We start from the raw sequence: 26,746 nt of genomic DNA on the forward strand, positions 1-26,746 counted from the left end.
AAACTTGCGACAAAAGAGGTACCGGGATGATAATGAGCTTATAACGAATGAGCACTTTTGACAACATCGTCATTCAATACTTTGTGTCTCTGAAAGATGCAGAGTTTGAGATGCTTAGTATACGAGATTATCCATTAGTCTGGCCAAATTCCTTTTTGCCTTCTGAGGTACATGTATTTGAAATAATCAGTGCCTACTACTTCTGGATGGGCATTTCTGATTGCAGTTCAACACAAATATCTTTCATTTGTTTTTCTGACCTTTTCCCTGACTCATATTAAAGGCATTTGCATAATTGCAGTAGATGCAAGACATGAGCAAGACTCGAGTTTATAAGGTAGGCTGAGGGGAGGTCAGTGGAGACCTAAAACTGCCCAGTTGGCACTGACTTGTGGAGACAAGACTTCAAAGTAGTCCAGTTTCTCAGGCCATTTTAACCTCTTCACCTTCTCCAGATATCTCATCCAGCTTGGCACCCCTCTGACTCCCCCTTTGACCTTTGCATCAACTTCAGAGGTTCCCATGAAGCATAAACTTGATTGTTATCAGGCAGTGAGAAAAAAAAAAAACCTAATACCATTGGTCAACTAAAGCTATGTGGGTCATGCAACTTCTAAAGCAGTATGTGGGGGTAAGATTAACATGCCTTCTGTTAACATTACTAAGCCCTCAATGATTAATCCCAATGTTTCAGACAAAATAGGGAACTTAGTAAATTCTTAACCTTGTCAACACATACATCTCACAAAGCCTCAAATATATTGATCTAGTAAAAGCACTAAACTTCAAATGTTTACATGTGCATTTGCACCTTAATTGTCTTTAAGAAATTCAGGCACCTTTTCTGTCTTTCCTTGTTCAACATATCTCACTTATTAGCACATATCAAGCAAAAGAACATTGGTCAGTAAACAGAACATGGTCAGTAAAATTAAATGATTTTACTTAATTACCATTAATTAAAACAACGCATAGCTGAAACAAAAAAGGACTACATAAAAGTAATACACCAAATTAATTTGACTGGTTGCTTACCTGGTTTTCAATAGCCTTTCTATTTTTGGGGTCACCAACGACGGACAACTGCAGCTCTGCCATTTTCCTCATCTTGCCGTCCATGTCGATCTTCTGGAGAAGACCACGGATCTGCCCACGTAACAAACGCAGTGTGTCCTCCTTCCCGTAGCGTTTCGCAAACAAAGATGCACTAGCCGAATGAATGGCAGTTACCCAGTTCTCTAGGTCAGTCTGGTTGGAGGCCTAAAGTGGGAAAAACACATACAAGGAAGGAAATGTGACCTTTTACACATAGAAATTATGGTAAAAACGGTCATATAAGGTTATTTTATTAGTGACCTATAAATCTTTGCAGAATTTTGCATTATTTAATTTTTTATAATAACCACTTTGTTTTACATTTTTTCAAATTCCTAAAAATGTATGTCTTTTCAGGTTTAAATATTATGAGGCCTAGATTGTCAGTGTCTCAGACATTTGAACCCCACTTTGTATTTGTCTACAAAACAGTGAGTAAATGATGACAGAATTTTCATTTTTGGGTGAACTATCCCTTTAATACCACCAGAAACATTACAGGTTGTGTGTGCATTGTTTTATTTACTACTACATTCAGATACACTGCACTAATAAGCATTTGAAATGGCCAGAGATTTTCTGGCTGACTAAGCCAGAAAATGTTGCAATGTTATTGGCTTGATAATATAAAAATGCCAGGGCTTACACTGATAAAAAAAAGGTCCTATCCATTCATTTCCATCAAAAATAATCAGTCATTTTAACAACAACAATAAAGGCCTGACACTATACTGGACTTAGTAGTAACTCCTAGTATACTGGACTTAGTACACTCAAAAAAAAAAATAGCCTGTTGATCTAACTTAATACAATTATGACACCCATTTCCACACAGTTGTACTGATTTATTTGAATTTAAACTGGGTTAATTGCACTGATGAGCAAAATTCATCCTAAGTGAACGAGATCACACCAGTTCCATTTGACGTATTCTGTTTCCTGAACATAGTTCACTCTTGTTGAGCCAACCAGTGCTGTTGCTGTTCAGACTGGTGCCCTTGTGCAAAGTTAAGTGAGTTTTTCTGTGTTTTTAAGAAAATGGAAAGACCTGTTAGAGTGTGTTAAACAAAGTGTTTAATGTTTAGTTATTTTGAACATTTAAAAGAGTTTGTAGAATTATAATTTTTTTGGTTACCATTGTGGTGAAAAGTTGAGCTTGTGGTTAGGTTGTAAGCTGTCGTACATGCATGATCGTTTGACTGAGAGGGGTAGAACTGTTGACCATAGACTGTGTAAATCAGGCACGTGCAGAGGGGGGGGCTTTGGGTGCTCGAGCCCCTGCCCTTTTTCAAAATGAATCAAAAGTGCCCCTCTCAGACAAATATCAATGATAATATCGTGGTCAATAAAACGAAATAAATGTAATTATTATAACATGACAATGTATACAATGGTAACGAACGGCTCAAAAGTCGGACAATTTCTGTTGAGGCGTTGCCGTAACGCGTTGCTATGGGTCGCGTGCGTTTTGATTGACAGCTGCTGATTTTCCTCTGTTCGGAAGCGGCTCTCGAGCCAAATATGGTCCTTTCAGAGAGTGTGTAGCCTTACGGGAAAAAAGTAAACCAATATTTTTTTTTCATCCATAATCAAAGCTAATGTGTTGATTTAATTACAAATCTATATATTATATATTTTAAAGTATTACACAATTCACCAATGCCCGTGTGTCATGTATACCAACCAATCGTGATCTGGCAAAGCAAGTTCAAATTCCATTGTGAAGTGGAGGTCATTTTCTGTTCTTATTCAGAAATCGGTTGAAAATGACACGGACAGACGAACTAACGTTTGTGGAACGATTTCCTGCGGTTTGTCTCATTTTATAAATTGCATCACTGACAAAATGGATTTTAACAAACAAATCCCTGCACAAAACCATGCAGCAGCAGCAAAAGTCGCATTAATGGTAAGTGTTAAATTCACTTGTATTTATGTATATTGATACACCGTTTACTATTTCATGAAACTGTCAAAGTTAACAAACCCCACGTGCCACCGGCACCTACAGGCCTATTATGTGAAGTGTAGGCTGGCCAAATGGTTACGTGAAAGGACTTTATTATATTACCATTTTTGAATATTATGCAGCATTATGAAAGTCTCTTATGTTCATCAAGCCTGCATTTATTTGATAAAAAACAGCAATATTGTGAAATATTATTAAAATAATGGTTTTCTATTTTAAAATAATTTAAAATATAATTTATTCCTGTGATCACAGCTGTATTTTCAGCATCATTACTCCACTCTTCAGTGTCACATGATCATTCAGAAATCATTCTAATATGAGGATTTAATGTCAATGATGGAAACTGTGATACTATTTTCAAGATTCTTTTATTAATAAAAAGTTAAAAAGAACATAATGTAAAATTTCACAATATTAGGCTACTGTTTTTTTCTGGATTTTTGATTAAATAAATGCAGGCTTGATGAGCATAAGGATATATATATATATATATATATATATATATATATATATATATATATATATATATATATATATATATATATATATATATATATATATATATATATATATATATATATATATATATATATATATATATATATATATATATATATATATTGCCCCTTTTTTACATTTGAGCCCCTGCCCCTGAAGAACTCTCTGCACGGCCCTGGTGTAAATTATGTGCTGACCCTATAGACTGTTAAAAAAAATATGGATGTAGTGTCCATGACATCACCCATAGGATTATGGAGAGCAGTTTTGAAGCACAAGTCGGCCGTTGCCATCTTGGCAGCGCGTCACCATGCTTCACTCCAAGATAACTGAAATTGGGCAAAGAGGCAGAACGTGGCTGGGCTGATGTGACGTGATGACTAACAGACAGCAGATAAACAGCCCTTAATTATGTTGACTCCGGTCCCTGTCCTGAGGTCACTACTGGGCAGACTCTGTCCCAAATCCCAAAGTCGTCCATATTTTTTTATGGTCTATGGCTGACCCTCAAACTAAATTATTTTATTTATTTCTATTAGAACTAATAGCCAACACAACACAACACTTGTTCATATTCCAAGTGTAACATTTGTAGCATGCAAGTAATAACTTCTCATCACTGGCGTTAGCATGGTTACAGCTCATTGAAATCATCATAGACTTATTTCATGTAGCCACCCACAGCCTAACCACACTTCACGATAATGGTAACCTCAAAAATTGACATAACATGAACTCTTTTAAAATGTCAAATATAACTGAACATCAAACCTTAACTGGTCTTTCCCTTTACTAAAAACACATTAAACAGCACTTACCTTCAACATTTACTATCCTGATCCATCCCTATGCAAAGCATGCTGGGAACTAGAAATCCACTGCCCAGTTTCAGTCAATGCAACATAAATGATTAATGTAGTCCCAACACAAATGGTTTATGTTAACTTAACATTTTACAAATTTGATTTCATTTAACAATACAATTTGTGTGTAAATGGCAATTAAGTAAAAAACTAAAGATTTGTGTTGTTTCAACTTATTTTATTGAAATAAACTGAGCAAACAGCTAATTTTTTTGATTGTCGCATAAGAAACCCCACACTTTTCCCAGTTGAGTTGCAAGCTCAAAAATCATGCTAAATCAATTTAAAGTATTTTTTATCATATAAACTGCACTAATGCTTCCGCTCTGCATACACGCAGCTTCTGCACTGCTTCCAGTGTGAAATGCACCTTGAAAAATTCAGCACCTTGTCCAGTGTGAAATTAACTTGAGTTTGTAAGCTCAGTTGTTTAACTGACCTGAAAAAGGTACACATCACCATAGGCGTTACTGAGGCAGAACACATTCTCTTTCTTGGGGTGCTCAGGAACAGTCTGGACTACAGCATCCTCTGCTAACAAGGCATAGCATGGAGACTCTGGTTCTGAAGAGGCTTTTCCATAGGTCTCATAGAACAGCAGTGTGCAACCTGCAAGAAAAAAAACATGGTGTCTTTACTGCACAAATGTGAGTGGCACTGTGAATCACAGTTACAGCAATCATGGCATACTTACCCTTTAGAGTGACCCAGAATTGCTTCCATTTTCGACGGCCCACTAGCTCTAGTTTGTGGTCCTTGTGTACAGTGAGCAGGGGCTTGAAAAAGAGCCATCCGGCTCGCCTAACTACACCTTGTTCTTTCTCAAATAGCAAGTCCAGCTGCTCTAGAGACCCTAGGATCTCCTGACTACTGCTCTCCGTTTCCTCTGAGGAGCTCTCGCCCCAGTCTTCTCGTCCACCTTCTGCTGGAGGCCGCCCAGTCTTCAACTCCCTCATGAAGTTCTTGTAGATGTTTTGTCGCAAAACATCAGTACCCGAATGAAGGGCACCAGCAGAGCCGCTGTGGGTATTGAGTGACAGAGAGTGAGAGCGGGTTTGAGACATGCCGTTGGGGACAGCCTTAAGACTGGAGACCTGAGAGGGAGAACTGGTATCTGCAGTGAGGCCATCCACACCACTATCAAAGCAATCAACGGCCTCATTATATCTTGGCTCCTACAACAGACAGTAAATGAGAAATATTATGAGAATGAGGTTATATTTGTGCCGCAATGTGAAATCATGTTACTTGTGGTCTTCAAATTGTCAGTTTTTAGAACAATTAATTAACTTAAATACATTTCTCATCGATTTTGAAATCAGATTTCAAACCAAAGATTTTTTTTCTTCAATATTCTAAAGAAAATGAGTGGTGCTTGTTAATGCAAATGTTTCCACAGCATTTTAATAGTGTTGCTATTCATTTCTTGATGTTCTTGAGCAGTGTTGGGGGTAACGTATTACAAGTAACTTGAGTTACGTAATCAGATTACTTTTTTCAAGTAACTAGTAAAGTAACGCATTACTTTTAAAATTTACAACAAAATATCTGAGTTACTTTTTCAATTAAGTAACACAAGTTACTTTTTCACATTTATGTCTGACAGCTATTTTGTCCCAATGTTGAGAAAAATCATAAATGCAGAGGCGTTGTGAGTAAGCATGATGGTTATTGTAGTTTTAGACTAAATATGAGCATTTACTAATCTCACTTGCACAAAGAAAATCCAGTATTCCTCAAAATGAATCAAATCAGTCAAATGAAAAATCAGAATACTATGCAAACCTCCAATAATTAAACGTGTTAAATAAAACAACAGTTTTTATGCATTTACTCTCACTTTATTGACCAATGTCTTGCTGCTGACCTTCGATGAACAAGTTAAACTATAAGCAAAAATGTAAGCATTGAACTTTTTTCTCCTGGGACCCATTCTTCCATTGTTCAGAATAGCAGCACAGCTAGGTTTGGTTGAGCTGCACCCTCTGGTGTACACATGTGAATTTGCATTTACTTCAGCCTGAATGAAAGGATCTTTACATTTGCACAAAGATATCAATTTTTTGTTATACCCTTTTTGTTATAATATTTGTTTTATATTAGGTGGACTAACTACTACTACATAACTACTATGCACTTGATACAGTTTAATTGTCACGTGCATACATGTTGGTGTATTGTAATTCAATTGTAGTACTTGCATTTAATTACCAATTTGTAGTTTACCCCTAACCGTAACCCAAAATCTAACCCCAAAACCTAACTCTAATCCGTAATCCCACCCTTACTCCTAAATTTAACCATACCTCCAACTAATTATTGCTAAATGTGGGAATTTTGTAGTTACACAGTAAATACATAATTTTGTAGTTACTGTATTTAATGTTAAGTTAAGGCTACCTAAGCTAGTTAAGGCTACCTAAAGTGTGGGTAGCACTTTATTTTAGAGCCCTGTTCCCCATATACATACTACTGTATGCATTTATTATAGAAATTACAATAACTAGGTAAACTTACCCCTAAACCTAACCTTAACCCATGTTAGTTACCTTATATTAACCAGTACCTTCTTAGGTAAGTACACTGTAAGTGCATGACACGTACTGTAAAATAAAGTGCAACCAAAGTGTGACCCAAGGTACTTAAAAAACGTAATAGTGAGACTTCCCTAAGCAACAACCACTAATAAGAAACCCCAGAATAACAGAGAAGTCAGTTATCACCGATGTATGAGAGTAAGCTGAAGTTCAGATCTTCATAATGTTACACAAATTTATGAAAAATTAAAGCCCAGTCCTCCTTCATCATAGAAGAAATGTTGTTTAAAGTAGTGTCATTTGGAAATCCCACTAAGATCATCAGTTCCCTTCTGCTCTTATGAGGAGCGCACTTCAAAAGAAATCTGGGTCTTCTCGAACATCCTTAAAATTCGACACATCTCCAGCAGCTGACACTAATCACACAAGGGTTCAGACGTGCCAACAACACTCTGCACAAAACTTTACACTACAGCTGAGCTCTGGCTTTCACGTGGGGATTTATGACAGAGAATGGAAACTTATTTTTTAAAAATGTTATTAACATTAATTGCTGCAAAAAGTTCATTCATTAAGATTTTTTTTCTGTAGAAAGACAAACATAAATAGTGATGAAAGCCAAAATATTAAATGTCACAAATGTATATTTATTTAGTAATAAATAAATGTTTTGTAGAGGGGTTCAAAATGACCATTTTCACCTGAGATCTGGAGCCAAATTACATGGGAGTAAAATGACTTCAGAAAGATGGCAGCATCATTATTTTAATTTTTACACAGAGATTGGTAGGTCTATTAGTAAAATCTACTGACTTTAGCAATCTTTGTTGCATTATATGCCAACGGGAATTGCGAACATGGAGCTGTGTTGAGATCCCCATATCTAGGGGACTGAACTGTATGGCCATTTTGACCCCCCTCTACAAAACAGTGGATTACTGAGTAAATATATTGTATACATCCATAGCATCTAATATTTTGGCTTTCTTCTCCATTTATGTTTGTCTTTCTACAGAAAAAATATTAACAAAATAAAAAATTTGAGCTTTTCTGAAATTTGGTTGATTTGACATGGAATGACCCAAAAGTTAAATAAATGAACAAGTTGATATTACATATCACAGATTATGTTTCTATATTGAAGCTGTCCAGTAATCCAGGGGGCTATGATATTACCAGGCAGTCTGGCAGATTTGAGTTCTACCAAATGGTCTTTGACGCTGTAAAATTGTTACAGGGTGTTTCTTGGCTGAAACGTTTAGACTGCTTCATAATACTATATTTTAGATGGTTCCACATAGTTACGGTTATGATTACCTGGATATCAGCAAAAAATCTCATCAAATATGATCTAATCTTTATTAAAGTTGTCCACAGCCAAATCCTTATTCAACAAACATTCCAGGTCAAAAATGATGGAAAAGAGTGTGAATTCCTATATTTAGAAATTAAACTCCCCATCTTCCTTCCCCCATAATTTATTTGCATCAGTTTGTCAGCACATCAAAAAGCTGCATTATAATTTATTACAAACTAAATTGGCATGACAATGACATCTCAGCAGCTAATACATACAAAGATGTGGACTTTAAAACAAATTTCAGGGCTGTAAAAAAATTAAAATAAAAATTGTATGATGTGAGCAGAAGAAAATGCAGCCGCTTTAAATTACTGATTAAAGAAGAACTAGACTGTATCATATCATGTTTCAAGTCTGAAGTGAGTAATACCAGTGTAATGGCTGTTTGTAAAACCTTCTACAGACACAGACTTCACAGAAAAAAAAAATCAAAGAGCTATTCTACTCTTACTCATTAAACGCAACATAAAAGCCACAGAACAGGAATATCTCACTGCAGACGGTTAAAAAAAACCCCCAACATATAAGATTACAAAAACCTGATGGCTATGAGTATTATAATAAAAGCAGAAAAGAAAAGTTGGTTCAGCCAATAAAATGTATATAAGGTCTAATTAGAATTAATATAGCCTATAAACTGCCTGTTACAAAGTAAATGTAACACTTATTTTATGAGATGAGGTACTCCTCTGGAATGGTTTTGGTCTTCCTCCGATGCAATCTTTAATTGATCGAATTTTTTTTTTTTCTCTTCAAATTCTTCGTTTTTGTACTCACCAAATGCCAAGCACTGCTTTTGCGAGGAATACCCGTCATCTTCAGAGCTCTAAGCCTAAATTTGGGCTCCCTGTCTCATTGAACTGACATGTTGCAGGCTTGCAGCTTTCAATATTGTGCCCAATATGTGCTCCTGGCAAAGCAACAAGGCCCGCAGTGGCACCTGGCACAAGAAACCGTCAAGACTTGGACTGATGCTTGCACTCAAGGAATGCACTGACTATAAGGCATGTGGCTAAAACATGAAAAACTTGCATTAAAACTAGAATTTGGGAAAAAATAAGAAAATTAAATGAAGAAGATTTGTTCAGATCCACTCACTGATATTACTGTATTTATTTCTGCTAGTAGGTGGAAACAAATGAGCGTATTTTATGTGTTATGAGTGAGTCATTGCATTGATTTTTACTAAAATGCAATTAGTACACTTCATTAAAATGTGTGCACTTCTATAAATCTAAGGTTTTTCTTCTACTGGCTCGGTCAGGTCAATGGTTCAAATTTGTACTTGCCCTGCCAAATTTTCACTGACCCCTCCACAATAAAAAAAAAAAAGTATTTATTTAATTTATTTATTTATTGTTTTCGTTGTTTTTGAATCATATAACCCTGTATTCAAATAAATAAGCGTATTATTACACCAAGATTTTAAATACCAGTGAAATTTCCAATTCTTGTATCCAATCTTGATACCAACCACAGTAAAAATGTAGGTCAAACATTATTAAATACAAGGGAGCAGTCAGTAATGAAGTGAGAACAAATAAACAAATTACAAGGAATAACACAAATTAATACAACAGAACAGAAATTAAACAAACAGTGCTTTCAGTTTTTCAGGTAGGTCTTACAGTAGTTTTCAGGTATAGAAATTGCATAATCAAATGGAAAATAATGCAGTCTTCGCTGTATAATTTAAATACAGATTAATCTTTGTTAAAGCTACAAAATTGATTCAGCAGTAAAAAAATGTTTGTCCTTTTTGTTCGATTAACTTTAATGACACAGACGGCAGTAGGTATATTAGGCTGCTGTCACTTTAAGACCTAATGTAAGGAATCCAATATACTGATACACATCTGATTTCTTTCTCAACTGCCAAGATGGACATTTTGACATAATTGTGTGTGTATTTGTCTGATCAAGCGCAAGGAGATGCAAAAGGGAACTCAATTCGGTACAGAACACTTGAGTAAGTGGTGATATGTAAAATCTGACTTGCCAAAAGAAGAAGCCCAAAGTTGCGTATTATAAGCGGACCTTGCAACTATGGATATGACGTTTATTATAATCATTGTTGTTTATTAAATTAATTAATCTTTTTGGAAAATGATTTAATGGTCACAATTTAATGTTTCGTGTGCACTTGTAGTCTTGCTGACTTGCAAAGGCTGCTTTTCACGTTTGTGCTGATGTGAATGACGTGCATTAATGATTGCTGAAATGTTGTGGCTTGTCGAGGAGTTGCAACCCCTAACTCTAAGCCAGAGAGTGAGCAATAGTAATGGTTGTTTGCATTAACAAGCACCACAAACAATATAGAACTAACTTTAAACAGGAACTTTAGACAGAGGCTTGCATTGGGTTTAAATCCAATTACATCATTCACTTTACTAACTAGAACCAAAAAATAAAGATATATTCACAAAACAGCCCTACTACCAGAGAATTAGAGGTTAAAAATTAGCATGTTTAAAATGAAATGGAAACAGCCATCCAAAGGATTGTCCTTACCTGAAACAACTTCTTTTTCCTGGTCAAACTTCCAGTCCATTCACTGATGCGCCTAAATCTGTTCCTGATGGACACTTTCTTTCCATTATTGTCTACAAAAGGCATAGGTTTACGACAAGGTAAGGTGAAGGAGGAATATTGCATTTCCTCTGGGCCCCCCTCTGAACAGTGCTCCTCCATCACAGACACAAAGGAGGATCTGTGCTTTAAATGGCTGTCATTTAAAAACTGCAAATCCTTCACCGTAGAGAAGGTGGCAGCAATTCTGGGATCCCTGTAGAGGTCGGTTGTAGTACTGGCAGGAAACTGCTCATCCAAAAACCCCACGTTTGTTGAAATCATTTGTCTTTGGCTGTTATGGGATGCATTGTCTGAATCGTTAAGTTCGACACAGGTCCCCCAGGGCAAGTCGTACAAGGAGCCATCTGAGCTCAGAGAGCTACCTTTACTGCTCTTGAAGCTGGCAACTGCCTGAACAGCTCCAAGATGGGTGTCTAATGGGGGTGTTACACCAGATAAGCTAGAATTGGACTCTAAGTTGGGGGAAAACTTGAGGAGCTGAACTGGTCCAGAGCAATCATCCAAAATAAGGGCACTGTTTGAACTGCTGTTAAATTCTACTCGTACACTACCATCTTTCTTGATAACAACCCTGGGGCTGCTCTGGTCCTCAATATCTTCAAACCTAGGACTTTTCTCAAGCATCTTTGTGTTAATAGCATAATTATTACAGGGTTTTCTCTTCTCCTTGTGACCACCATACAAGCAACCATTTTCAGATGGCAACGTCAAGCAGCCATCAGGCAGCAAGTCCTCTGAAACCCCATTCCACTGACTGTTTGCGCCACTCTTTAGTTTATGGGAGATGTAATCATAATGGCGGGACATAAAGGTGCGGCTGCTCTTTGACTGTGAGGATCCACGACCTACGTTTCTGGACTTCAATGCAGAAAGTCCTGAACCAGCATTCCAAAAGCCTAGAGGTGATAAAATGTCTTCTTTGGCAGAGTGGGCCTTGAATGAGTAGGGATTCTGTCTGCCGGGGATGATGAAGCTATTGTTTCTAGAGCCCTGGATGCTGTACTGGCTCTCAGAGTTTCCCATCCTGGATCTACAAGAGCAAGACAAAGATTCTGTCAGTGACATTCTTTACATTGTTTTCAAAAAGTCAAAGCTAAAAGTCTTTTAAATGTTGATCTTATGGATTATGACTACTGTGTGTTTTGAGATTCTAATTTAGTTGTAGTGTTTTGTTTGTTTGTGAATTTTAAGTGATATAAAAGTCTGCAACAAGTTACAGAGATCTTTCAGTAAAGTAAGCAATCCATGGGGCACATGCCAGTGATATGTCGTAGTACACAGACTTACCAAGGCAGTTAGGCCTCTTGTGGCCTTGTTGTCTGCACAGTCACCATTCTGTCCTTGGTTATCTGTGGGACAAAACATAAAAAAACATACTGGTCTTAGAATGCATTAGTTTTAAAAGGTGCAAAACGTTCACAGTACAGCAAAAATATCAATGGAATGGTCTACCATTTCTACCATTTCAGGAAATGCAGTTAACATGTTCAAATGTAAACCTGGAAAACCTTTGATTAACAGGATAAGACTGATGATGTCTGAAGACTCAGTGGCATTATCCTTCAAACTTTTTCTCTCCAAGATGTCTACATTACATCCTGCCCGGACAGTTGGTAACGTTTTTGGAAGAAAAAAAAAGTTGACTTCATTTGCCATTTATTTTTTGAGTTCCAGAGACCTTTTTTTGTCTGCACTGCTAAAAAAGCTTTGAGCTAGATACCAAATAAAGCTGCGGTCAGAACATGCTCTTAGCAGCCTGCTATTCACAGAAGCATACAAACCATACTTCACATCCCTACACTCTAAAAACACTGGGTTATTTTTTCTACCCAAACATTGGGTTGATTCTATTGGGTCATTTTTTTTCCACGGTTGGGTAGTTTTTGTGTTACCCAGCTGCTGGGTTAGCAGATGGGTCATTTTCACTAACAAATGAAACAAAACACCCCACCCTCCAATGCAACAACCCAGCTGTGGCATTACAACAACCCAGCTGTTGAGTTACACAGGGCTTTTTGCATCCACGTCAGAAGAAAGCAGTTCTCAACGCCACCAAACTATTTTATGCAACGCAACATATAGGGATGAAATGTCAGTCAACAAAAAGTATCAGTTGGTCAGCGTCGGTCATTCCGCACAATAGAAACGCCTTTTTCCTTGCATAAATACATTTATTTTATTTGTTATAATACTGAATGTAATTATTTGGATGTTAAAATATGTCCTCAGAACTCTCTACTGTTTGTTTATGTGCGGGTTATAAGGAGCATGTCACAATATCGCTTGGCTATGAGAAAGGCGGAACGGTGGTCTGAGGTTTGCAGTTTTCCCACCAAACAGCAGCCCATCACCGGCTCAGATTTTGGCAACACATATCGACTTATGACAAGGATATGTTGAAAAAAAAGACGAAATAGACGAAAACTAAATCGAAGTGGAGAGGAGAGAGAAAAATTTGAAACTTTTAAGTGCCGTAGTGCTATTAGTTTGTTCATTGGCAGGAGAAAAATAAGTGGAATATGGTCAAATTTGTTCTTAAACATAACAAATTATTAAATATTAACCTTTCTTTTCCTCACATGTTGGGTCAAATGTTAAACCCAACCAGCTGGTTCAAACCAACCCAGCGAAAATAACCCAAATAGTTTTTTAGAGTGTACCCTTCTCTCTTAGTCTGTAGCGCCCCATCATACAGCAAAAACGATTGTGGAATCTTGAACATAAAAATAATATTTCACCCAAAAATTTAAATTCTGTCAATTACTCATCCTCTTGTTGTTCTAAATCTAAATCTCTATGACTTTAACTCTTCTGCAGAACAGAAGAGTTTTGGGGATCATTGACTTCCATTGTATGGACAATTTTTTTTTTTTATAATAATAATAATAATAATAATAATAATAATAATAATAATAATATATATATATATATATATATATATATTATATTATCAAAACAGAAGAAGAAAAAAAGTCTGTTTAAGAACAACATAAGGGTGAGTAAATGATAACAGAATTTTCATTTTTGGGAGAACTATTCCTTTAAGAAAACAGTGTCCTACACATTTCCAAGAACACATGTTTACAAGCCAAGAGATGTCGTAACATGGTTATTAAGAGAGGTTAAATCCTCATTAGCTTTAGCAGAGTTCAGGAATCAAGTGAATTCCAGAGATCACTATAGAGAATTCCAGAGAGAGCTGGGCGTTAATGTTATTCAACCTCTGTTTTTTTCCAAGGACGCATTATACTGAACAAAGGTTTTTTTCAACAAATAAGAAATATAAATTAATAAGAAAAAAAAATTATGTCACCATAATTTCAAAATAAGACTGTATTTTTGATCAAATAAATGCAGTCTTGCTAGGCATAAGAGATTTCTTTCAAACACATTAAAAAACCTTACCAACCCCATATTTTTATGCCCTCCAAACAATACGCCTATATAAGTTGTTTGTCAGTTACCCTGAAATATGACCCATAGGAAGTTACTAAAGTTCGGCCCCTATCGACAACAGGGCACTTTCATTTTAATTCATGAAATACGACCCATAGGAGCGTTCACTAAAATTGTGCCCCTATCGACAACAGGACACTTTCATTTTAATGCTTTGTTTCCTTTTATTTGCGTCATATTTCGGGTTTTGCGTAGCTCAATTGATAGAGCATTGCAGAATACAACATCATGTAATCATGTGATCATGCAATCGTGGGTTCGATTCCAGGGAACGCGTGCTCATAAAGTGTATGCACTATAAATCACTGGGTAGGTTTATGGGTGGGGTGGGTGTAGTTGTTAATAAAAAAAAGATTTTTGCTAAATGGAAATATGACAAATGGTGATTAAAAAGTCCACACATTGCAAATGAACACGCATTTTGATTGATAACGACAGTCATACGTAATTTCATGACAACAGACGTAATTTCATTATTTTTCATTATTATAGGGAGCATGACTTTAAAACGTAAAAAAAGGTCGTAATAAGGTGCTTGAAAAACGACTTTCTCATGTGGTGTCAATGCAGGCAGATCAGTAGTATAGTTGAATAATCAGTCACCCCAACTAAGCAAGCCAAAAGCCAAAGGCGACCGAGGTGAAGGACACTGGACTAACACAGATGAATTCATGTAACTCAATACAATAATGCAGTGGTTGTAGAAAGTTGCGAAAGCCTATTATAACCTATACATTGTGAAGAGAATTAAATACAACAAAGCTTTGTTTTCATTTGTAAAGTTTTTCTGAGTTTTTAAGGTAACGTCAACAAATCACATTTTACAGTAAAAAATGATGTGTATGGCAGGGTTGCAAGAAGAAACCGCTGCTCTCTAAAAAAACCTTTGCTGCCCGTCTAAAGTTTGCCAAGGACCATGTGGATGAGGCCGAAGACTGTAAGAAGAATGTTCTGTGGTCTCATGGGTCCAGAGAACTTCTTGGTTTTAAATGAGAAGTGTTACATTTGGAGAAAACCACATACTGCATACAATAATAGGAACATAATCTCAACTGTAAAGCACAGTGATGGCAGTAAAATTATTTGAACCAGAGTTGAACGGAAAAATTCTACAGGACAATATAAAGCTGTCAGTCTGGGAACAGATGCTTTAAAAGTGGCAAGCAAGACAATGACCCTAAACATACAAGGTCTTCCATTAAATGCTTAAAGCACAAACAATTTAACGTTTTAGCTTGTCTTGAGTGTAACCCAAGAGAAGTGTTGTGGAAAGATCTAAAGATAGCAGTTCACACATGGAAACCCAACAACAATCAATAAGTGGAATAACTGTTATATGGAGAAATGGGCCAAAATTCCTCCAATGCTCTTCTTAGACAGGATTGATCCCCCATTACCAGAAAAGGTTGGTGTTGTTGTTGCTCAAGGGGGTAAAACAGTCACACTGTGGGATGATTTTGCACATAAGCTAAACTATACAATATTTTTGGTGTTTTATTTACTTATTTACTCTAGGACATCAAGGTGAAACAAGGCTCAAACTTCATAGGATCTTTGATTCAAAAATAGCCTAAGAAAGCAAAACATGTGCTATATTATGATTGCTGAGGCTATAAGCTATAAATCCAGATCGAAGGCTGGAATTATGTGGACATCTGTCTTTGCCTAAATCTCCCCTCTTTGACCTCCTAATTCACTGCTTAAAGCTGCAGTCCGTAGGTTTTGCCTCTTTGTCGCCATCTCGGTTTGAACCCTGAAATTGCAGTGATTTGCGGAGTTATCTTCTTTTAGTGGGTTGTGCATCGCACGCTTTTGAGGTGTATGTGTGGGTTGTCTTGCTTGTCTATCAATGCATCAGTTGTCAATGATGATTGTCGTTTTTGGACTTTCTGGATTACAAGCCGCCATCAAATTAACAAGTTTAATTACATTCCAGCTGCTGTAAGAAGAGGCCACAAATCCGCCACCTGCAGTATCAACACACACACAATATAGCCTACTAGCCCAGACTGCTTTATGTATACAGATGTGACATAATGACCCAAAGACAAACGGCAGAAGCTTATATTTCCTACGGAAAGCAACCAGAACCACTCAAATTATAACGCATTATTACTAGGGGTGGGATTCTCTATGCATCTCACGATTAAATTTGATTACGATTCAATGGTAAAACGATTATCGGTGCATCTTTTTTTCTATACAGATTTTTTTTCCCTATATGTTACAGATAGAGATTTTTTTTTTCTCACTTGGTACTTTTAAAGCAAAGTATTTGTAATGACCCATAATGAATTTACTTCCAATATCTTTTATTAATAAAACAAATGGAGTTGATTTTACAAGTCAACATGTCAGAAAGGTTAAATTTGCCAGAATATGTCCCCACATTGCAAAGAAATAAACAGGAAATGTGTCTGTAGCAGCATACTTGTAGTAAAGACTTCAGCATATTCTGAATCACTAACATAAAGGATTACCGACACCCTCCTGTTATGTGCAACGAGCAATATAATCTTTCAGACAAAAAAATTAAATAAACATTTTGCTGTACCAAAATCACAGCTTTTATACAAAAATATAGAATTCTGTACCAGCAGCTCTCAAACAAAAGTAATTCTTGTGGACTTCAGCATATTATGAATAACTAGTAACATACAGCTGCTCTTATACACAAATGAATAATAGTCTAAGACTTATGACTTAAAACTAAATCCTGAGAACAGACCTTTTTTTTTTTTTTTTTACTGTATACCACAATCAAAAACAGCTTTTATGAAATCTAAACACCAAATTACCATCTGCAGAGAATACGGACGCAAATCCTTGACCATAAAAATAAAGCTTGTGTTCCTCTGGTTGGCAGCAACTACTGGTAAGTGAGCGTTGGAAACGTGTAATATGGTTTCTCATGTTCATCATGTTTCGAAAATATTTTAGTTTAGTTTGACACACAATTTGCATATTGTTTTTTGTTGTTTAAATTGTGTTAAAATAGTCTTTAACGTCTTGCAAATCATATGTTTCATATACTAGTATATAACCAAAGCTATAAGTTGTGAAATCAAGCATATCTCGTTCTTAATGTTTTTTAGTTAGCGTACGTTCTAGCATAGCATACAGCTACCCGATTAGCTTAGTTTATACACCACGGTTGCACTTACCCTACAGCCCTAGCCCCACTTTAATGTTTATACAATTAAAAAAAATCCTGTTGTATTTATTTTGTGCACCTGTTCTGTATATTATTGTTTTTTTATTCTTTATTATTTACATTATAGGTACTTTACTATGTTATGATTTTGTATTGGTATTATTACTTAGTTTATCAATTGAAATTATTTATAATATGTTAGGCATGTTATTGCTCCCATTATAGCAATCAATTACATATTTCAAATAAATGTTGTTTGTGTGTACTTAGTATGACAATGAATTCATAGTTTATTTTTAAACACCTGCTTGTCCAGAACCATGTATTATGAATTACTGTGTTATATTCTGAATCGATTTCTATTTAAACGAAACATTGCGATAACAGCTTTTGATCAGGCATTTAAAACAGCTACCACATAGGGTCCTAAGCGGACACTATTTCACAGGGGAACAGGATTTCTCATGATATCGGTCGGATTTCTCGCTCAGCCATCATGCGTCTCTGCGTCCCACAGACGGTCCAGGCGCTGCACTTCCCGTGCTTCAAAGTCGCGCCTTTTGCCTTCCGTCAACATAACGTTATCAACATTTAGAAAATTGATTCAGAATCGATATAAACTCTGGCATAAACTCAAGTAGAAACATTAAGCAGACATGTAAATAAAAGTATTTCAGTGACAGTATGTGGTTTACAAACAATAATAAAGAAAGACTATGAAAAAAAGATAACAAGGCCTTTACAGAACTTTACATGCCAAATTGTTAATGTGAAAAATCACACAATCTTGAACACACAGTTGATGGAACAATCTCCAATGTCAAGTTGACACCAAAAGCATGGCCTTGCAAAAAGGCAAATAACTTGCATGTAGAAACGTAACAGAAGCCTATAAGAGCCGCCAACACTTTCTCTGTCATAGTTACTGTCCTGCTGTTACATAAGAGAATTCTTTATTATTAGACATGCAGCCCTCAGATCACTTTCTCCCTCATCATGTTTCCATCCCCGAGACTTGACAGCAGCAGCTGAGAACAGTGTTTAGATATAGGAATAGAATTTCACTTTTGTCCTTGGGGGGGTGGGGGTGGGGGTGCTTTGGCAAAACAGGGTGGGTTGGGGGTCAGATCTGAAGCGGCATTCAGGGAGTGCAGAATTATTAGGCACGTTGATTTTCTGATCATATTTTTTTTCCAGGCACATTTGACCAATTCCAAACCGCAGTAATCCTAATAACTACTATTGATTTAGTATTTAATAATGTATAAGTGATATATAATTGTTCATGAAGGCTGGAAATGAAAAACACCTTATATTCAGGTGTGCAGAATTATTAGGCATGTTTTCTTTTACAGATAAATTGAGTCAAAAAAGAGATTTAACTCAGACTGAAAAGTCAAAAAGTATTAAATGCCCATGAGAAGGATGCAATACTAATGCAATACTAGACATTGCAGTTAAGGCGTGACCATTGGACAGTGAAATGCTCGTTGGGTCAGCAGGGTCAGACAAAAACATGTGGCGGAGAAAAGACACCTATTAACCACAAAAGAATTAAGAATTAAGGTGAAGAATTAAGGGTGAAACCATCAGGAACCGTTTAGTCTCCAGCGCCACCATTTTCCAGAGCTGCAACCTACCTGGAGTCTCCAGAAGTGCAAGGTGTCAGGATCTCAGAGACTTCAGTTAGGTAAAGAATCCTAAAAAATTACCCCCACTAAATAAGAATCATAAGCTGAAGTGTTGTAAAATACATGAAGCCTGCTTTTTTTATAGGCTTTATAGGTTTTATAGGTTGAGAATGACTCTTGAAGGACCAGCACCACATCCTCTAGTACCACTGTTTGAAGAATTCATCTTCCAGAATCTGGCAGTACGTTTTGGGAGTTCATTTTAGTCCATCCTGAAGTCCGTTTTGCAGAGATGGACTAAAAATGAACTCCCAAAACGTACTGCCAGATTCTGGAAGATGAATTCTTCAAACAGTGGTACTAGAGGATGTGGTGCTGGTCCTTCAAGAGTCACTCTCAACCTATCTGTCCATAAAGCCTATAAAAAAACCTTCTTCATGTATTTTACAACACTTCAGCTTGTGATTCTTATCTAGTGGGGGTCATTTTTTAGGATTCTTTACCTAACTGAAGTCTCTGAGATCCTGACACCTTGCACTTCTGGAGACTCCAGGTAGGTTGCAGCTCTGGAAAATGGTGGCGCTGGAGACTAAAGGGTTCCTGATGGTTTCACCCTTAATTCTTCACCTTAATTCTTAATTCTTTTGCAGTTAACAGGTGTCTTTTCTTCACCACCTGTTTTTGTCTGACCCTGCTGACCCAACGAGCATTTCACTGTCCAATGGTCACGCCTTAACTGCAATGTCTAGTATTGCATTAGTATTGCATCCTTCTCATGGGCATTTAATACTTTTTGACTTTTCAGTCTGAGTTAAATCTCTTTTTTGGCTCAATTTATCTGTAAAAGAAAACATGCCTAATAATTCTGCACACCTGAATATAAGGTGATTTTCATTTCCAGCCTTCATGAACAATTATATATCACTTATACATTATTAAATACTAAATCAATAGTAGTTATTAGGATTACTGTGGTTTGGAATTGGTCATATGTGCCTGGAAAAAAAATATGATCAGAAAATCAACGTGCCTAATAATTCTGCACTCCCTGTATATTGGATACAGGTTATGGTGTCATTCGCAGCATTATATATAATGAGTCTTAAAGTAAGAAAAGGAAAAAGACAAACTACTATTCTGAATACTAGACAAACAAATGATTCACGATTTAAATAATACATGTTTAAAGATCTATGCATTTGCATCAGCAATTTGTGATCAATGCATGGAGAAAACAATTGAATTGTTACACCCTTAGGAGTAAAAGATCATGTATATAAGTTCCCCACTTCGCTTTCGGAAAGATCAGAGAAGTTGAGAGAACTGTGTGTAAAAAACATAAACACTTCCATCATTATCAGTCACTTTGACTTAATTTGCTCATGTCAATTATAGCATAAAAATCTGCAATAAATGGAAGACTAAATGTGAATAAATATGAATTAAAAAGTGATCAAATTAAGACTAAAATGTAGCCTTCACCGAAAGCTACATGAGGAGAAATTTGAAAATGATTGACATGTTTATAGATCCAAAGGAGAAATGTTTATAGCATTAGCAGGTATAGTACTGTTGAGCTTTATTGTACATTATGGCCCAGATAAGTGAGCGACTGATCAATCAGATTGGGTTCTTCTACTCTCAGTATCGATTTATTGTCCTAGCAAAGTCTCAATGAACATTATATGTCTCTGTACTCCAGAAATCCCTGTCAAATATCAACCGATATTTCAACATCAAAAAAATTACTGACACTCTTTGATCACCACCAGACACCCTTTTCTCATAAATCTCATAAATCTTTCTGACGTACTGTAGACAATTCAATCTGATCAACACACTGACTACAGTTCAATTAATCACAGACCTGTCCTAAGCAGGAGTCTTGGTCTAAAAAGAACTGTAGGCAAATTAAGTTTCAATGAACAGTAAATGATTCAAACAGCAATAAGATAAAGTTAACCAACAGCAACAGTCCGTCACTAAGCCTACACCTGCAGCCTGTTTTTTTCTCCCCCCCTTCTTAATCCAGTTAGAGTCAACAAAGGCAAGGATGAAAAACACAGACAAAAACACCTTTCCCTTACCTTTGGGGAAAAGGCTTTAATCTATAGTGCTTTGAAAAGGAAGACAAATCCAGTCTGTCTGATCTCAACCTCAGCTCTCATAGAAAGACACATACTTAAAAGAGACAAAGTGACTCACACAAAACCACATGCGCACACGTGGAAACTCCCTCCCAGACTGTGAGTGACTCCTGCTCCGGACAGCACTGCTTCGGCGTGAGGGGAAAATCTGATGTCTCGTGCTGCAGTGCTTCTTATTTTTTTAGGTAGCATAAACTCCTTAAGAAATCCACCTGAAGTTACATCTCTGTTGTTCTTTTGTCAAAGCCGAGGACAGAAGCTGAAACCCCCGCAGTTTCCCATGGAGGGTTAGCGCTAACCAAATGTTACCATGTCCACAGTGCTATCTGACCCTGCATGGCACCAGCACCCCCCACACTGAGAGGCGGGACAGGAGGGAGGGCAGCCAGAAAAGTGTGGGGAAATGGACGGGTAAAAGGAGGGGTTAAAGATGGATTCATTTTCAACTCTATGGGGAACAAAATCCCCAAATTTGATTACAGTGAGGTTGGATGGTACTGACAAGTCTACATATATATTTTTCTAGATATACCCTTATAAGCAAGTACAAGGAATGTTGTATTTTCCTGGCAACCTTCAATTCCACCCCGCTCCCTAAAACACACGTTCCTTGCTCATTTTCAAACAAACAAAAAGTTCATTCAAACTAGCTCATTCAGACCACCACAACAATATGCAGTCACAAATAGGATCACAGCTTATTAGACAAGTCTGAACACAAATTTCAGCCATAATGTGGTTCTTTATTGTATTAGACAAGTCTGAACACAAATTTCTGCCATAATGTGGTTCTTTATTGTAGAGTATTGTTTATATTGCAAGGTATACAATTAAATAAATACACAAACAAACGCTATTAGCAAAATATTTATTTGGATGGGTAGGTGACAATAAATACAAATTTTCAGTCATAGTGTATTGTGTAAAATACTATAACTGATCTAAAACCAAAACAACTTAAAACCAAAATTTAGATTCTTCTATATTCATCTTGGTTTTGTGACTAATAATTGAAACATGGAATACTTCAAATTTACAAAATCATGTAAGACAAATTGAAAATGAAGGCAAAAGGCTGATTTAAAATTGTGATAAGCTGGTGAGCAGTTACAGAACATTAGGACATACAATTTTCCCTATATGCATTTAAAAATGCGTTTTAAAGGTTCACTGTGTATTTAAATTGGGTTAAAAATAAACACCATTTTAAAAAAAAAGTAGTCAATACAAAATTAATTCTTCTGATTCACTATGGTAAGCCTATTATAAGTGTTTATATTTTAGACTAAAGCCCTATTCGCACAGGATTAGTATTATCTGGGGACCTTTTTGTAATAGTATTTGTAATAATTGCAGAGAATATCTGTGATCTTAATCCCGTGCGAATCGGCCATGTCTGTAATTTGTAAAGTAAAAATTACCCTGCAAATCATATTTCGCCAAACACAGAGGTCCTGTGATAATATTAGTCCCGTGCGAATCGGCGTCTCTGTGATTTGGCCAGGATTAGGCGGATCGTATATAATTTTTGCAAGGTTTCCTGTGCGCATTTCTATCTTTATCTTTCACGAAGAATGGAGCTAGGCTGCATATAATGCTCACCGTTATGAATTCCCATGCGGCCGTGCGGATTATACTTTCACTTTAGAATGAGCAATTTGGGAGTAAATTGCTTGAATGCGTTTAATATTATTCTTAATTAAAAACACAAAAACAGAACAGTACAATGACAAACTCGCTTAAATGGGCACTTTTACATTTAGCTTTGAAACTGAATCTTCCGCCGTATATTGTTATTATATTGCTCAGTTCAGTTTTTAATTGTAGCGTCTGTTCTCTAACTGAACTAAATTATTTGTATTACTATAAAACAATTAAAATGATATCGATACGACTGTTAATAATTTCATTCAGCTATATCTAACAAAAAAACATTTACAAGTCTTGACATCATATCCGGGAGATAAGTCAGTAAATTCGAGTAAAATCACAGGCTTGCTTATCCCGTGCGAATGCGCCACGCAAAATTCAGATGTGGGGGAGTAATTTCTAAATCACACGAGGTCCCCAGATAATACTAATCCCATGTGAATAGGGCTTAAACTGGGCGGTTTTCACAGGATATTGCGTACATGCTTCACTCATCCATGCGTGACTGTCTCGTCTCGCCCGTAAACAAATAGAAGTTGCTCTGGCTACTTTGACGCATGGTGTGGGAGTGGCGTAGTTTAGTTGTCACACCGTGCGAGAAAGGTTGACTCTAAATCTCCAACCTCCGGGAATCACCCGTTTTAAACAAGGGAGTCAGTGTTGGCAAAAAGAGAATGACAGAGCTTGTAATAAAACTAGAATCAACATTGACTTGGCTTTTCGAAGATGGCAAGAACGGAGGGTTATGAAATGTTGAATGAAAAGCAAAACGAAGATGACGTTTTTATTACTCGACAGGTGAGTAATGTATTTTATTTAACAGATAAATTACCATAAGTGGCTCTCTAACAGAGTTCATTGTAAAGCATTATCCATTGTGAAGAGTCATACTCATTCGCAGAGTCACGCGGAGCCGAAGCACAACCAAAACAATGTTCATCCACAAACTACCTGGGGCCTATACCATGAAGCCGGTTTAGCTGGCTAGCCAGATATGTTTAAGCTTAGTTTGTGCCAATCCTGGGTTTAAGGTACCATTAAAGTGGTTTGGCTTTTAGCTGTGTTCATCTCCATAGTAACTTACGCTCCACAGCTAACCTGCTCCAGGGCAGGTTATGTTCTGGATAAGAGATCTCAAACTGAAATTGGACCAATCAGCTGTGAGCAAGGTGACACATATCTGATGCAATAAAGTCACTCCCCCTTTTTCTACTCCAAATTAAAGGTCACTACATAGCTAATGGCTATTAAAGACTTAAGCCTCTGGCTTTTAACAATGCTTATTTAAAATAATAATAATTTTTAATTATTTAAAAATAATTTATGTAATTATTATACCCTTAATCAATTACATATGTATCATTTTAGTAAATCAATCATTAATATGCATTGTTAATATTAAAATAAATAGCCTATATAAAGGTCATACAAATAAGCTTTAAATTCAATAACTAAATCTATAAAATATTACATGTGAGCATAAATGTTCAATTCACTCTATATATCAACTAAACTAACTTCATAACTTTTATTTGCATTGACGTATAAGATTTTTCTTAAAGTTGTCCTCGACAGCTCTTTTCTTCTGTGTAAATTTGTTTAAATTCTTAATATTTTTCAATCATGTATATTCTGCAGAAGAGTGAAGTGAATCACACTGCTTCTCTCGCGAGAAGTGAATCTATCCACAGCATGTGATTGGCTGTTCACTGCTGATGTCACAGCTAAACTCCTAAACTCAGGATCAAAGCCTGAGTTGACAGAGAAAGTTGATGATCAGCATCAAGGGACCAACAAAGCCTGAATAGATTGGTTTGGTTTTGTCAACTCGAAACTAATCCTGTAACCCTGAGTTTGTTAAACTACCATCATGGTACAGGCCCATGGAGTTTTGTTTTTTAACTGCTAGAGGGCCAAAAGCTACACAGTTTACCTTTAAGGTTTTACTTGTAGAACTTAACCAATCAGTCTCTCTTAGCTTTGTGGTGTTGAAGGAGGGGGGATTTGGAGAATTCCAGTGAGGTTTCAATGCGAGCAGAGCCACCCAGCATGATCCTGCAGAAAACAAATGACCGACAAAATGTACTGTCTCTTAACACTTGTCACTGTCATCGCTGGTAAACTCAAATTAGTTATGAAGAAGAAAAAAAGCTTTATAATGCCTGGTTATGACACTATCCCCCGGTTTCACAGACAATGCTTAAGCTAATCCTAGACTAAAATGCATGTTTGAGCTGTTTTAACTGAAAGAATCTTGCACTGACAAATCTTAAAATATGTCAGTGGCATTGTTTTGTCTCAAGATGCACACCAGTAATGTTTTTTTCTTGGGCACGTTTATAAAAGTTACTTAAATGTCCTAATTGAACTAAGGCCTAATCCTGGCTTAGTCTAAGCCCTGTCTGTGAAACCGGGCCTAAGTGTACTTCATTATGAAAGTCAACCACATTCAGAGTTTGCAAACTCCTTTGAGTTGTATTTCGATACAAAATTGCAGTTTAATGGCCAGCTCAGTAATATTTTTATTCAAAGGACAGAAATTACTTTGCTCACTTCCATTGCAGATTAAATGCCAACATTTACTTATCTGTAGAGCTGCTACAATTTACTATTTTCATAAAGATAAGCATTCAGTGGATGATCCTAATTAGTAGATCATGCTTTAAAGGATTTCATGCAGTGACTGGTGATTAGCTCAACAATGAAAGAGCAGAATGAGTAAAGAGGATCAGGGTGACAATGAGAGTTGCTATTGTAAATTGTTTAAAGGAGCTGGTGCCTTTGAAATGGGAAATTTCTTTGTGGGGATTAGGGACACAAGGTCATACATAATCACTAAAGGCATGATCCTGCTAATTACACACAGAACAATAGATTTTGGCCTTTATTGGGCTGCATACAAAGCTAATTAACAGCATCTGTTGGCATAATCAAAAGTACACTAGCTAACATTAAAGAGAGCAAGAACTCACAAGCAGTTTTCTGTAGTGCTGTATGAGACGGTTTCACTGCCTTGTGTTTTATTTAGCATTCGTTTGGCAAACACAAGCTTCACAGACCAATGAATCTTATTTGCATCAGTATATGGAACCTTAATGGAACAAATGGTCTAGACTTCAGCCATCCTGACCGTTATTAATGGTAACGGGCAAAACATACTGTGCCATAAACATACAGTCGATGGTCTGTCAACAAAACAGAGGACAAAAACAGTGGCTGTGTAAAATGAAGAATACCTACATCAGATTTAGTTACTACAGCTGATATTGTTTATATCAAACCATTGCCCAATTTCACTTAAACAAAGTTGAGTGACGCAAGTGTTGCAACTCTTAATGTATAACGTACAAAGCATAACGTAATCAAGTGTTACATTATCTGTGCAATAAAATGTTCATAGTGTAATAATTCTCTCAAATGTAATAAAATATTGAACTCATAAATGTAATAATGTTTACATTATGAGAAGTGTTACATTATAAGCTCACCAAAATATTGTCAGAATTGTAATAGCTTTTAAATATAACTAACATAAAAAAAAAACCGAAATCCAGTCTTAAACTACCTACAAAATGCAGGTTTAAATATTCAAGCAATTATTACTTATACTACTACTACTACTACTACTATAAACAGCAAGCACAACAAAACGGCAGCACTTCACACTCAGTATCTGAATTCACTCGTTTTCATTCACTCCTTCAAGTGGACTATATTAGTGGAGTAATGTAGGGAATGGGTAATGAGGGTATAGGGGGCGATTTAAAACACAGCTCTTGTATATTTAAGAC

The 26,746-nt window shown here is 36.4% G+C and overlaps 1 protein-coding gene across 5 annotated transcripts in view; it reads right to left on the minus strand.

The window, feature by feature from the left end:
• Window positions 1-26,746, minus strand: part of tiam2a (TIAM Rac1 associated GEF 2a) — a 152,733-nt gene that overhangs the window by 70,249 nt on the left and 55,738 nt on the right. For 3 of the 5 annotated variants that reach the window (XM_079833379.1, XM_079833378.1, XM_079833375.1), the window contains exons 2-6: window positions 12,205-12,266; window positions 10,837-11,947; window positions 5,123-5,603; window positions 4,868-5,037; window positions 1,036-1,260 (exon numbers count right to left, since the gene is read on the minus strand). In XM_079833379.1, the coding sequence (XP_079689505.1) occupies window positions 1,036-1,260; window positions 4,868-5,037; window positions 5,123-5,603; window positions 10,837-11,940 (1,980 nt within the window). In that variant the 5' untranslated portion in view covers window positions 11,941-11,947; window positions 12,205-12,266. Of the gene's footprint in view, window positions 1-1,035; window positions 1,261-4,867; window positions 5,038-5,122; window positions 5,604-10,836; window positions 11,948-12,204; window positions 12,267-21,363; window positions 21,650-26,746 lie in introns of those variants that run through there. The other 2 variants (XM_079833377.1, XM_079833376.1) reach the window with 2 other exon arrangements.

This window comes from Gobio gobio, assembly GCF_949357685.1.
Source record: "Gobio gobio genome assembly, chromosome: 13".
Taxonomy (NCBI): Eukaryota; Metazoa; Chordata; class Actinopteri; order Cypriniformes; family Gobionidae; genus Gobio; species Gobio gobio.